Source organism: Dipodomys merriami, unplaced genomic scaffold (genome assembly GCF_024711535.1).
Source record: "Dipodomys merriami isolate MVZ:Mamm:240054 unplaced genomic scaffold, mDipMer1.0.p SCAF_34, whole genome shotgun sequence".
NCBI lineage: Eukaryota > Metazoa > Chordata > Mammalia > Rodentia > Heteromyidae > Dipodomys > Dipodomys merriami.
In genome coordinates, this window is record NW_027204937.1 from 12,360,339 (window position 1) to 12,374,366 (window position 14,028).

The 14,028-nt window shown below is 44.9% G+C and overlaps 1 protein-coding gene across 1 annotated transcript; it reads right to left on the bottom strand.

Annotated features, from left to right (window-relative positions):
- Positions 1–287: 287 nt before the first annotated feature.
- Uqcrh (ubiquinol-cytochrome c reductase hinge protein) lies at positions 288–13,802 on the bottom strand. The gene is made up of 4 exons (XM_069987330.1): positions 13,646–13,802; positions 7,482–7,508; positions 5,529–5,690; positions 288–493 (listed from the first exon to the last, which is right to left on the bottom strand). Exons 1-4 carry the CDS (start codon positions 13,697–13,699, stop codon positions 461–463), a joined length of 276 nt encoding a protein of 91 aa, XP_069843431.1. The 5' UTR covers positions 13,700–13,802; the 3' UTR covers positions 288–460.
- Between the last annotated feature and the right edge of the window lie 226 nt (positions 13,803–14,028).

Here is a 14,028-nt window from a genome sequence, read left to right on the forward strand (position 1 = left end):
TGTGAGACTCTTATCTCCAGTATTTGAACGTAAAGTTGAAAGTGGAGCTGTGGCTCAAGTGGTAGAGTGCTAGTCTTGAGAATAAACACACACACACACACACACACACACACACACACACACACACACACACACACACACACACACACACACACACACACACACCGCCTTGTCTCAAAAGGATGCAGAAATGTAACTCAGTGGTAAAACACCTAGCATCAGTGAAATCCTAAATTCAATAAGTACTGCAAAAATATTAAGATAACAAAAAAAGACGGGCAGCAGGCCAGAAGATCATAGGACTTTATTAAGATACATCACTACTAATTACATAGATGCTCCTAAACCAGAATCCAAAGTCCACAGGAATTTATAGTTGTACACATTAGAAATGGCATGTTCAAAACCAGAAGGTTAATATCCTGATGCCCATTTGATAGTCTGGGATGAGTCTGCAAATTTACTTCAAGCTGGTAAAGAGTTTGTGGGCCACCTAGAGGGGGAAAAGAAATGAATGTCATCAATTCATTTTTAACATCATGGCTACCAAGGGCCTTCATGACCTGAAATAATACCAGTCCTGTCTCTTACCACTCCCCTTCTTACCATTCCCCTTCTTACTCATTCATGCCCTTGGGCCCTCATGAGCTCCTCTTAAGTTATCCAATCTATTCCTTTTTTTTTTTTTTTTGGGTCCGGTCGTGGGGCCTGAACTCTGGGCCTGTGCGCTGTCTCTCAGTTCTTCAGCTCGAGGCTAGCGCTTTACCACTTGAGCCACAGCACCACTTCCGGCTTTTTTCTTTTTGCTTATGTGGTGCTGAGGAATCGAACCCAGGGCCTTATGCATGCAAGGCAAGCACTCTACCACTGAGCCACCTTCCCAGCCCTCCAATCTATTCCTGATATCTGGACCTCTCCCATTTTTTCCATTGTTTATTACTCCTTTAGAAGTTACATGTCATTTTTTTGTAAGGTTTCTCTAAATAAACCCCTATTGTCATACAAATCTGTCACCACTGACCAGGCACTGGTGGCTCCTGCCTGTAATCCTAGCTACTTAGAAAGTAGAAATCTGAGGATCACAGATCAAACCCAGCCCAGGCAGTAAAGTCTGTGAGACTCTTATTGCCAATTAACCACCAGAAAACCCAGTAATGGAGTAATAGGGAAAGAAAACTGGAAAATGGTAGAGCGCCAGCCTTGAGCAAAAGAGCTCAGAGAGAGCACCGAGGTCCTGAGTTCACAACCCACAACCAACAAGTTAAAAATTTAAAAAAATTAAAATGTATCCCTCTTGAATTCTCCATAGAAACTTGTACCTCCCAACACAATGACAGTAAAATAAGTTCAATGAATATTTATAAAATATCTACTCTACTATATGCCAAGTATTGTTCTAAGTGCTATGAGAGTTATAGCTATAAACATGACAATATCTCTGATGCTTAAGAAATGTAGAGCCAGGCGGCAATGGTTAGCTACTGGGGAGGCTGAGATTTGAGTATCGGAGTTTGAAGCCAGCCGAGGGAGAAAAGTCTCCATGAGACTCTTAGCTCTAATTAACCACTCAAAAACTGGAAGTGGCACTGTGGCTCCTGTGGTAGAGTGCTAGCCATAAGTACAAACAGGTTCAGGGAGAGTGCCCAGGCCCTGAGTTCAAGCCCCATAACCAACCAAAAACAAACAAACAAAAAAAACAAAGGTAGAAAAGGGTGACATTGACATTGTCCAAAAAGAAATTTACTCACTGACTTATGTTAACTGTAACCCCTCTAGATAATCACTTTTTATAGCTTTTTTTTTCTTTTTTTTCCCAGAGCTGAGGACCAAACTCAGGGCTTTGCACTTACCAGGCAAGTGCTCTTCCACTGAGCTAAATCCCCACCCCCTGTATATCACCTTTATAATAACAATTTTTAAAAAAAGGAAATGTAGTAAACAAAACTTTTGTTTTTCAAACTAAAACAGATTTTTACTATTATAGCCCAGGCTGGCCCAATACTCAGGATTCTAATACCTCTGCTTCTTGAGTGCTAGGATTATAGATGTGTGCTACCATATCTGGCCAAAGTAACTTATGGTAGCGGTAAATATTGTAAGGAAATTGGGGGGAAGTATGTGAGGGGAAGTTTCAAATATAAGGGGGGTCTGTGAATGCAATCTTTTTTTTTTTGGCGGTTGTGGGGCTTGAACTCTGGGCCTGGGTGCTTGTCCCTCAGCTCTTCAGCTCAAGGCAAGCGCTCTACCACTTGAGCTACAGCACCACTTCCGGTTTTCTAGTGGATTATTGGAGATAGGAGTCTCATGGTCTCTCCTGCCCGGGCTGGCTTTGAACCTCGATCCTCAGATCTCAGCCTCCTGAGTAGCTAGGATTACAGGCGTGAGCCACTGGCGCCTGGCCTGTGAATGCAATCTTGAGGTTACATATGCTATTACAGGTTAGTGATTAACTTCAATCTGGATGTTAAGATTATAGATTGTAGCTATTTAGGAGGATGAGGATCATAGTTCAAGGCTAGCCTGGGCAGAAAAGTCTAAAAGACTATCTCTAAAACAACCAACAAAAAGCCAGGCTGGAGGAATGGCTCATAGCTCAAACAGTAGAGTGCCAGCCAACTAAGCACAAGGTCCTGAGGTTCAAACCTTGAGACTACAGGGGCTGGGAAGGTGGCCCAGTGGTAGAGTGCTTGCCTTGCATGCATGAGGCCCTGGGTTCGATTCCTCAGCACCGCATAAGCAAAAAGCCGGAAGTGGCACTGTGGCTCAAGTGGTAGAGCGCTAGCCTTGAGCTGAAGAGCTGAGGGACAGCGCCCAGGCCCAGAGTTCAGGCCCCACAACCGGACCCAAAAAAAAAAAAAAAAAAAAAAAAACCTTGAGATACAAAACAAAACAAAACAAAAAAAGGCTCCTATTCTGTCGGGCACCGTGGCTCACACCTGTAATCCTAGCTACTCAGGAGGCTGAGATCTGAGGATCGCGGTTCAAAGCCAGCCCAGGCAGGAAAAACCGTGAGACTCCTATCTCCAATAAACTACTAGAAAACAGGAAGTGGCACTGTAGCTCAAGTGGTAGAGCACTCACCTTGAGCTAAAGAGCTCAGGGACAGCACCCAGGCCCAGAGTTCAAACCCCATGACCGACCAAAAAAAAAGAAAAAAACTCCTATTCCTTAAACAATTCTCCATTTCTCCTCCACACTAGTTCCTGGTTACTACCATTCTACTTTGTAAATGTGATTACTCAAAATACCTCATAAAAATAGAACAATAAAATATTTATTCTTAGCTGGGCGCCAATGGCTCACGCCTGTAATCCTAGCTACTCAGGAGGCTGAGATCTGAGGATCTCGGTTCAAAGCCAGCCTGGGCATGAGACTCTTATCTCCAATAAACCACTAGAAAACTGGAAGTGGCGCTGTGGCTCAAGTGGTAGAGCGTTTGCTTTGAGCTGAAGAGGGCAGGGACAGCGCCCAGGCCCAGAGTTCAAGCCCCACAACTGACCCCCCCCCAAAAAAAAATTATACTTGTGGCTAAACCATTTCACTCAGTACAATGTCCATAAGCTTCATCTATCTTGTAGCATGTGTCAGATCTTCCTTCTTTTTTAATGCTGAGTAATATTCTCTTGTACCACATTTAATATTCTCATGTACCACATTTAAATTTTTTGCTCATCCGGGGCTGGGAAGGTGGCTCAGTGGTAGAGCGCTTGCCTTGCATGTCAGAGGCCCTGGGTTCGATTCCTCAGCACCACATAAGCAAAAAGAAAAAAGCCGGAAGTGGCGCTGTGGATCAAGTAGTAGAGCACTAGCCTTGAGCTGAAGAGCTCAGGGACAGCGCCCAGGCCCAGAGTTCAGGCCCCATGACCAGACCCAAAAAACAAACAAATTTTTTGCGCATCCACAGATGGATACCTGAATTATTTCCACCTTTTATCTGTTATGAATAATGAATGCTATGAACAGATGAACACTCTATTCACTATGTGGCACAATATGGCACCAAACTCTTGGCTCACGTGACCTTCTGCCTCAGACTCCCAAGCAGCTAGGACTCCCAAATGTATGTCATCACACTTATCTCTATATTTTTAAAGAACTACCAGATTGTTTTCTACAGTGATTATACCAATTTACATTCCTACCAGCCATGAAGAATTTCCAGTTTCTCTACATCCTCTCCAACATTCATCCACCTCCCATCTTTTAATACTTGGGATCAATCCCAGGCCCTTACTATGCAAGCACTTTTTTTATTTTGGTGCCATTACTGGGGCTTGAACTTGGGGCCTGGGCGCTATCCTTGAACTTTTTATGTTCAGAGTTAGCACTTTTGCCACTTGAGCGACAACTCTACTTCCAGCTCTGTGTGTGTGTGTGTGTGTGTGTGTTTAATTGGACATAAGAGTCTTACAGATTTTCCTACTGGGCCTGCTGTGTGTGTGTGTGTGTGTGTGTGTGTGTGTGTGTGTGTGTGTTGTGTGTGTGTGTGTGTGTGTTTAATTGGACATAAGAGTCTTACAGATTTTCCTACTGGGCCTGGGTGTGTGTGTGTGTGTAATTGGACATAAGACTGGCTTCAAACTACGATAAATCTTAGCCTGCTGAGTAGTTAGGACTACAAACATGACACACTGGTGCCCAGCTTAGGAAAGCATTCTTATACCCCATACTAAACATCTTCCCATACACGTACTAGCTACTGGTTGTTTTTTTTTGTTTTGTTTTGTTTTTTTGGTCATGGGGCCTGAACTCTGGGCCTTGGTGCTGTCTCTCAGCTCTTCAGCTCAAGACTACTGCTCTACCACTTGAGCCACAGTGCTACTTCTGGCTTTTTCTGTTTATGTGGTGCTGAGGAAGCAAACCAAGGACCTCATGCATGCAAGGCAAGCACTCTACTACTGAGCCACCTTCCCAGACCCTTGGTTGGGTTTTTTTTTGGGGGGGGTCCAGTCATGGAGCCTGAACTCTGGGCCTGGGCGCTGTTCCTCAGCTCTTCAGCTCAAGGCTAGCGCTCTACCACTTGAGCCACAATGCTACTTCCAGCTTTTTTTCTTTTTGTTTATATGGTGCTGGGGAATCGAACCCAGGGCCTCATGCATGCAAGGCAAGCGCTCTACCACTGAGCCACCTTCCCAGCCGCTGGTTGGGTTTTTTGTTTGTTCCTTTCCCTCCTTTTCTTTTAGAGGTACTGGAGTTTGAACTCGGGGTCTCATGCAATCCAAAGTTGTGTAGAGCACTTGCCTAGCATAAACAAGGCCCTAAGCTCAAGTCCTAGCACCACACACACAAAAGTACAAAATTCAGTATTCCAAATGTTTAGCAGTGTTTAGTCTTGGCTTCTATCTGTAAAATAGAAATAATACCTATCTGCAAAGGAAGTAGGCATTTTAATTATACAATCCTGCCTAATCTTTACCACTTACTGATGAGCCTGCCTCAAACATGGAAAGACTATTAGCACCAAATATCACCTGCCTCTGTAAGCATTGGCCCTCCTGACTTACACAGTCTGCTTCAGTTTCACTTACACAATGGTCCCTTGCATGCAAGAAGTCAAAGAGCTCCTCTGTGCAATCCTCTTCTGTCTGTGATCGAGAGGATACACGCGCCTGACAGGCCTCTAGGTGTTGCCGGGCCTTTGCACATTTCTCCAGCTGCTCACATTGCTCTCTCACTGTTGTCAGGGGATCCTAAAAGAGAAACAGGAAGACAGAGGCTTTCAGGGAGATCCACTAAATATATATGCAAAGCCATGCTGCCATCTAAAATGGAAGAACAGGGTCTCTCATTCAATTTTGATCCAAAGCAGTTATGATCCGATACTGATACAGGATACTGAAAGCCTTAGTTCTATCTCTGTTCTATCAGCCAGGAAACTGGCTGGTCAAACTTGAAGTAGTTCTATTGGAAGCATTACTTTTTTTTCTTTTTTCTTTTTTTTTTGGTCCAGTCATGGGGCCTGAACTCTGAGTCTGGGCGCTGTCCCTCAGCTCTTCAGCTCAAGGCTAGTGCTCTACCACTTGAGCCACAGCGCCACTTCCGGCTTTTTTCTTATGTGGTGCTGAGGAATCGAACCCAGGGCCTCAGACATGCAAGGCAAGCGCTCTGACTGAGCCACCTTCCCAGCCCCGCATTACTTTTATTTCTTGTCAGTCCTGGGGCTTGAACTCTGGGCCTAGGTGCTGTCCCTGAGCTCTTCAGCTCAAGGCTAGCATTCTACCACTTGAGGCACAGCACTACTTATGGTTTTCTGAGTGGTTAATGGAGCTAAGACTTTCCTGCTTCAGACTGGCTTTGAACTGTGTGTGATCCTCAGATCTCAGCCTCTTGAGCCACCGGCAGCTTCTTCCTTTTTTTTTTTTTTTTTTTGCCAGTCAAAAAAAAATGGGGGGGGGGTGAGGAGGATTGGGTGGGAGGGCGGGGGGGAGGATGGGAAGGGGAAACAAAAAAGGAAGCTACAATGCTTGATAAGAAATTACTAATTATCTGGCCCATGTAATTGTAACCCCTCTGTACAATATTTTCACAATAAAAAAAAAATGGGTTTGATCTCAGGGCCTAGCACTCTACTACTTCAGCCATACCTTTAATCAATCTCTGTTTGTGTGTGTGCATAACATGCAGGGCCTGGGTGCAATCCCTGAGCTTCATTTTACTCAAGGATAGTGCTTCACCACTTGAACCAGAATTTTAATTCCCAGGTTGTTTTCTCTTGGGAGGGAGTAGTTAATTGGAGAAAAGTCTTATGGAATTTCCTGCCCAGGCTGCGTTTGAATCACAATCCTTAGATCTCAGCCTGCTGAGTAGACAGGATTACAGGTATGAGCCACTGGTGCTGTTTTTTCTATGCCAGTCCTGGGGCTTAAACTAAGGGATTGGGTACTGTTCCTGAGCTTTTTGGCTCAAGGCTGGTTATGCTACCACTTGAGCCACAGCTTCATTTCCATTTTTTTTTTTATGGTTAATTGGACCTTCTTCTAACTGTGATCCTCAGATCTCCTCCTCTGACTAGCTAATACTATAGGCACAAGTCACCAGTGCCTAGATAGTCTAGCTTTTCACTGGTTAACTGGAGTTGGAGAATTGCAAACTTTTTTTTTTTTTTTGGTCGGTTGTGAGTCTTGAACTCTGGCTAGCACTCTACTGGACTACCTTTAAACCCCAGTCCTACAAGTCTTAGCCTCCTGAATTAATACTACCAACTACCAGGATTTTTTAATTAAACCACAAATACAGGTGAATGGTGTCAGGCCATCAAGATTCTGTCTGATTCCTGACTGCAGAATCCTTGAAATCCAGAACAGACATAGCTTTCCAGGGCTACACCCCCAAATATACCACTGCACAGGAAGTATTAAAGACTTTTCCCACTCTCATTTTCTCCAAGATGTTAAGTAAAGATTCCTTAAAATTCCCTTAGTTTCATGACGCCTAAAATCCTGCTTTTACTTAGATGGTTCCAAACCTGAGACAATACTCACCACTAATTCCTCCTCTTCCTCTTCTCCCTACAAAAGCAAAAGAAAATGTCAGCAACAATTTTATGACATATTTTCTTCTCAATGATCCTGATGTCATGTTACTTTGCTCACTGTACTTTTATGATACTGTGACATCTTGCCAATCTTGGGATTAATCATGACTTCTCAGGACTAGATAATGTTAGGGGGTCATACAAGATTGATCTCTTTAAAGAACATATACCTTTCATATGCAACCTAGTGAGTCAAAAACCCACTCAGCTAACTTTAAGACTCACATCCCAATCTCATATTTGCCTAACTTGCCCAAAGCCACATAGTACAATTTGGGGACCAGCCCTATATGCTAGACATAACAAAAATTTGACCACATTTGTTTATCATGCCTTACCTATTTCTTCCCACAGAAACCAAGGCTTTCCTCCTATTCCTTTTTCCTACCAATATAGCACTGCACCATGTGCTGTCTCTTTCTCTCAGGAGTTATAGGAAATAAATTCTTTTTGTTTGTTTTTGTTTTGTCGTGTGGAGACTGCTGTGATCCTAGGTACACAGAAGGACCTAGAATAGGAGAATTATGATCTGAGGCCTGCCCTGGGCAAAAACACAAGACTACCTGGAAAATAATGGGCAATAAAAGAGCTGTGGCTCAAGTGACATAGAGCCTGCCTAACAACAGTAAACACAGGGCCGTCATTTAAAATTAATTAATTAATTAATTTAAAAAAATAAAATAAACCAGGGCTGGGAAGGTGGCTCAGTGGTAGAGTATTTGCCTTGCATGCATGAGGCCCTGGATTCAATTCCTCAGCACCACATAGAGAAAAAACCAGAAGTGGGCGCTGTGGCTTAAGTGGTAGAGCACTAGCCTTGAGCTGAAGAGCTCAGAGACAGTGCTCAGGCCCAGAGTTCAGGTCCCATTACCAACCAAAAAAACCAAAACAAAACAAAAAAACAAAAAAACCCTCAGTAGTGTTTCGTTTTATCTCATTTTTCTGTTGTCCTCTGGCCACTTCAGGGCAGCCATTTTAGGTTTGTAGGTTCAAAACAATTGGAAACTGGGGCTGGGAAGGTGGCTCAGTGGTACAGTGCTTCCCTCACATGCATAAGGCCTCTGGGTTCAATTCCTCAGCACCACATAAACAGAAAAAGCTGGAAGTGGTGCTGTGGCTCAAGTGGTAGAGCGCTAACCTTGAGCTGAGGGACAGCAAACAGGCCCAGAGTTAAAAAAAAAAAATTTGGAAACCTGGCTGGGCACGGTAGTACATGTCTATAATCCCAGCACTCAAGAGGATGAGGCAGAAGGATTTCAAGTTCCAGGGCAGCCTGGGCTATATAGAAAGACCTTGAACACATAGAAACCACAGCACAATAGCTAGAAATATGCTTTTTAATTCTTCCTAGTGATATAATTTGAAAGAAATGGGGCCAGCCTCAAGCACAGTCAACCAAAGCAGACAAGAGAAACAAAGTAAATAAGCAGACAATTTGAAAATTAAGAAAACTGGGCTATTTTATGATGGATCCATGATTCTTGAGGATTAATCTAGTATAGCCTTAGTTTTTCTCACTGATTTGAAATTTTACATGAAGCAGCCCATAGACATATTTGGGGTTGTTTTTCTAAAACATACCAGTGAACGTGCCTCAAGTACTACAATGTCAGACATGAGTGAGAGGGAGGGAACCTGAGTTCAAGCCCCAGTACCAACTCACAGATAGAGATGTATAGATAGGTATAGAGACTTGTCTGAGTCATATACATACACACACACACACACACACACACACACACATATATATATTTCTTTTAAAAATTACCAATGACCTCAGCTCTTCAGCTCAAGGCTAGCACTCTACCACTTGAGCCACAGTACCACTTCCGGCTTTTTCTTTTTGCTTATGTGGTACTGAGGAATCAAACCCAGGGCCTCATGCATGCAAGGCAAGCGCTCTACCACTGAGCCACCTTCCCAGCCCTCCCTTAGTTTCTTTACTCATGGCTGGTGCTCTACCACTTGAGCCACATCTCTACTTCCATCTTTTTTTTTTTTTTTTTTTTTTGTCGGTCGTGGGGCTTGAACTCTGGGCCTGGGCGCTGTCCCTCAGCTCTTCAGCTCAAGGCGAGCGCTCTACCACTTGAGCTACAGCACCACTTACTTCCATCTTTTTAACTGGATAATTGGAGCTAAGAATCTCACAGATTTTCTGCCCAGACTGGCTTTGAACCACAACTGTATGCTCTATCTCCTAGTACCTAGGATTACAGGAGTGAGTCACTTGCACCTGACTGGTTTAGTTTTGTTATTTTTGATGCTGAATATTAAACCCAGGAACTTAATTAAGCATGCTACTATATATATGTTATACCACTAAGCCATACCTCTAACTCTCATTTTAGTTTTTTTTAGGAGAAAACTTTTTTCACTATGATTTGTGTGCACCTGCGTGTGCGTGTGCGTTGTGTGTGTGTGTGTGTGCGCACACGCGCACACACGGGCTGGTCTTGGGGCTTGAACTCAGGTCTGGGCACTGTTCCTGAGCTTCTATGCTCAAAGCTAGTGCTTTCCACTTGAGCCACAGATCCACTTCCAGCTCTTCAGCAGTTGGAGAAAAGTCTCACAAACTATCCTGCCCAGGCTAGCTCTGAACTGGCAATCCTCAGATCTCAGTCTTCTGAGTAGCTAGGATTACAGGTGTGAGACACTGGTACCTGGTTCAGTACAAATTTTTAAATTTTTTCCCCCATTCTTAGGACTTGAACTCAGGGCCTGTGTGCTGTCCCTGAGCATCTTTTACTCAAGGCTAGTACACTACCCCTTGAGCTACTTTGCCACTTCTACCTCTTTCTTAGTAGTTTTTTGGAGATAAGAATGTAAAGGGGGGCTGGGAAGTTGGCTCAGTGGTAGAGCGCTTGCCTTGCATGCCTGAGGCCCTGGGTTCGATTCCTCAGCACCACATAAGCAAAAAGAAAAAAGCCGGAAGTGGTGCTGTGGCTCAAGTGGTAGAGCACTAGCCTTGAGCTGAAGAGCTGAGGGACAGCGCCCAGGCCCAGAGTTCAGGCCCCACGACTAGAAGACTCCCCCCCCCCCCCCAAAAAAAAAAAAAAGAATGTAAAGGAGTTTCCTGCCCAGGCTGGCTTCTCAGATCTCAGCCTCCTGAGTAGCTAAGATTATAGGTGTGAGCTACTGCACTCAGCTTGAATTCATTTTTAAAAAGGTTTTAAACCAGGCACTGTGGCTCATGTCTGTAATCCAAGCTACTCAGGAGGCTGAGGTCTGAGATCACTTTCAAAGCCAGCCTGGGCAGGAGAGTCCATGAGACTCTTATCTCCAATTAACCACTAGAAAACCGGAACTGGCGCTCTGTGGATCAGGTAGAGTGCTTGCCTTGAGCTGAAGAGCTGAGGGACAACGCCCAAGCACAGAGTTCAAGCCCCACAACTAACAACAACAACAACGAAAAGTTAGAATAAAGAGGGTGGGCTGGGAAGTGGCTCAGTGGTAGAGCGCTTGCCTTGCACGCATGAGGCCCTGGGTTCGATTCCTCAGCACCACACAAGCCAAAAGAAAAAAGCTGGAAGTGGCGCTGTGGCTCAAGTGGTTGAGCGCTAGCCTTGAGCTGAAGAGCTGAGGGACAGCACAGAGTTCAGGCCCTACGATCGGACTCCCCCCACCCAAAAAAAGAGGGTTACACTAGAGCATATCCTACTCTTCACTTACAGGTTTCCTGACTGTAGAGAATGAAATAAATATTGGAATTATGGAAATAGTGATTAGTGAGTTGTTGGTTTGGGGAGCTTTTTGTTGTTTGGGGTTTTTGGTTGTTGTTATTAACTTCCCTACATACCTTTCTTTTCCTTCCCCTGATCGTGGACATCTGCATGCATAGGCAGGCAAACCCCTTTCTTCTGACAGGTTGTTGAGACACCGATTAGATTTTGCTAGGCCTCAGATTCAGGCCTGTGCCTACATCTGGCCTAAATCTGTTCCTATGGAAATTTTTTGTTGTTTTTGTCGGTCAGGGGCTAGAACTCATGGCCTGGGAAGAATCCTTGAGCTCTTTGCTCAAGGCTAGCACTCTACCACTTTGAGCCACATTGCCACTTCTGGTTTTCTAGTGGTTAAACGGAGGTGAGTCTCACAGACTTTCCTGCCTGGGCTAGGTTTGAACCGTGATCCTCAGATCTCAGCCTCCTAAAGAACTAGATTACAGGCATGAGCCACCAATGCCTGGCTCCTTTGGGAAATATTTTTACACCGCTTCCTGTGAAAGCAAACAAAATCTAAGGTTGTATACACGCCTAAGAAAAGACTAGGTTTGACCAGTTTCAAATTTCAAATTCAAGTCCAGAGTCTAGGAAAATCAATTTCTACCCCCTAGCTTGGTTTAAGATGTAAGGACTAAATTTAGCTATTTGTAGCAATGGTAGACTTAACTAATATGTTGAATAAAATAAGTTCTGGAGCTGGGAATGTGGCCTAGTGGTAAAGTGCTTGTCTAGCATGCATGAAGCCCTGGGTTCAATTCCTCAGTACCACATACACAGAAAAAGCTGGAAGTGGTGCTATGGCCCAAGTGGTAGAGCACTAGCCTTGAGCTGAAGAGCTCAGGGACAGCGCTCAGGCCCAGAGTTCAAGCCCTATGACCAACCAAAAAGAAAAAAGAAAGAAAAAAAAACTTTTAAGTTCTATAAATCTCATATGAATATCTGACAGTTTGGATCTAAATCAGAAAATGTCGAATAATTACTACTGTTATCTCTGACTTTGGATTACTTCCTCTTAAGGAGACTACTGTGATTAGTAAAGTCATAAAAGATATGAAGGACTCTGGATATACACTTGTAATCCCAGCACTTGGAAGCTGAGGCAAGAGGATTCCAAGTTTGAGGCCAGCTATTGCAAAAATAACTAAAATGCCCTCACACCTGGCTTTTTGGCTAATCTGCCCTCAAATTGTGATCCTCCCATCTCTACCACCCTCCCAAGCAGCTAAAATTATACTTGTGAGGGGCTGGGAAGTGGCTCAGTGGTAGAGTGCTTGCCTTGCATTCCTGAGGCCCTGGATTTGATTCCTCAGCACCACATAAGCAAAAAAAAAAAAGCCGGAAGTTGCCCTGTGGCTCAAGTGGTAGAGCGCTAGCCTTGAGCTGAAGAGCTGAGGGACAGTGCCCAGGCCCAGAGTTTAGGCCCCACAACCGGACCCCAAAAAAAAAAATTATACTTGTGAGCCACCGTGCCCAACCAAGATTAATTTTTTTTTGGTAGTACTGAGGAATGAAATAAGGACATTGTGCTTGCGCTAGGCAGATACTCTACCACTTGAACCATGTCCCAGTCCCTAGTGATTTTTTTCTTTCTTTTTTTCAATTCTGAGTATTGAATTCGGGACCTCCCCCAAGAGCTCAACCATTTGAGCCACACATCTTCTGTCTCTAGTCTCCTCAGTGACCTTTCTAAACTTGTGTAGCATTGTAGGCAATAGTCCTGGCTCTCAAACCATGCTCCTTAGTAGCTGCAGTTTTGTTAGCTATGTACCCTTAAGATATTTAACCTAGGTTGCCACATCTGTAAAATTGGCAACGAAATATTATCATATAGGAATGTGTACTTAAGTGTATTAGGAAACCTAAAACACTTAGGAGTAGGCTGTGTCTATTATCGGTATATCTGCGCTCAAGTTTGACCACAGAATTAAGACTGCAGAGTAATTCTACACTGACCCCGGAGGACACCATTTCCCTGCGCTTTCTCCTCCCCCATACATAAAGTAATATAGAGTCAGATGCCAGGAACCCCCCCCCCCCGATGTCGTGGGGATTCTTGGCGGGAGCTGGGGTAAGGACTGTCGTTGGTCTGATCGTTCCACAAAGCCATCACAGGTGGACCTCTGAACACCTGGCTGAAAATACAGATTCTACCTCTGCCCGTGTAAGTTCAGCACAGCATAGTTCGCTCCCGTTAAACGTTCACCACATTCACAGAATGGAGAAGCCGAGGCCTCGAAAAAACAAAACACAAAACCCAGAACTAGCGATCCAGCCGCCCGCAGGCACTCGGTGGATTCCCAAGGTCTGCCCTGGGCTGGGAGCGCGGCCTGAGTCCGAGGGTCCGGGGCCTCCGGGCAAACAGGGCAGAGCCGACAGCCTTGCCTTGCCTTACCTTCTTGGGATCTCCGGATCCCGTCAGCATCCTTCGCTCGTCCTCCAGTCCCATGCCCAGCAACGGCTGTGGACTCAACACCAAAAACACACAAGAGCACCAACTCCGCTTCAGGAGCAAGGACTCGTAAGGGTCACGCGGCGGATATCCGGCGACCTCGCCGGAAGTGCGGCATACTCGCCGCGGTCCTGAACACACGCTCAGATTGGCCTGTACTATCTCCCCGGAGCAGAGGGGAGGGGGGGGCGGCGTCGGCCCCAGCGAGAGCTTCGCCAAGAAATACCTACTTATCTGCTCTAAGCCCACACACACGGACGGAAATGATTGTTTCTCATGGCAACTCCCGGGACTACGGAAGATCATGCTAATTTGTCCGGCAGTCC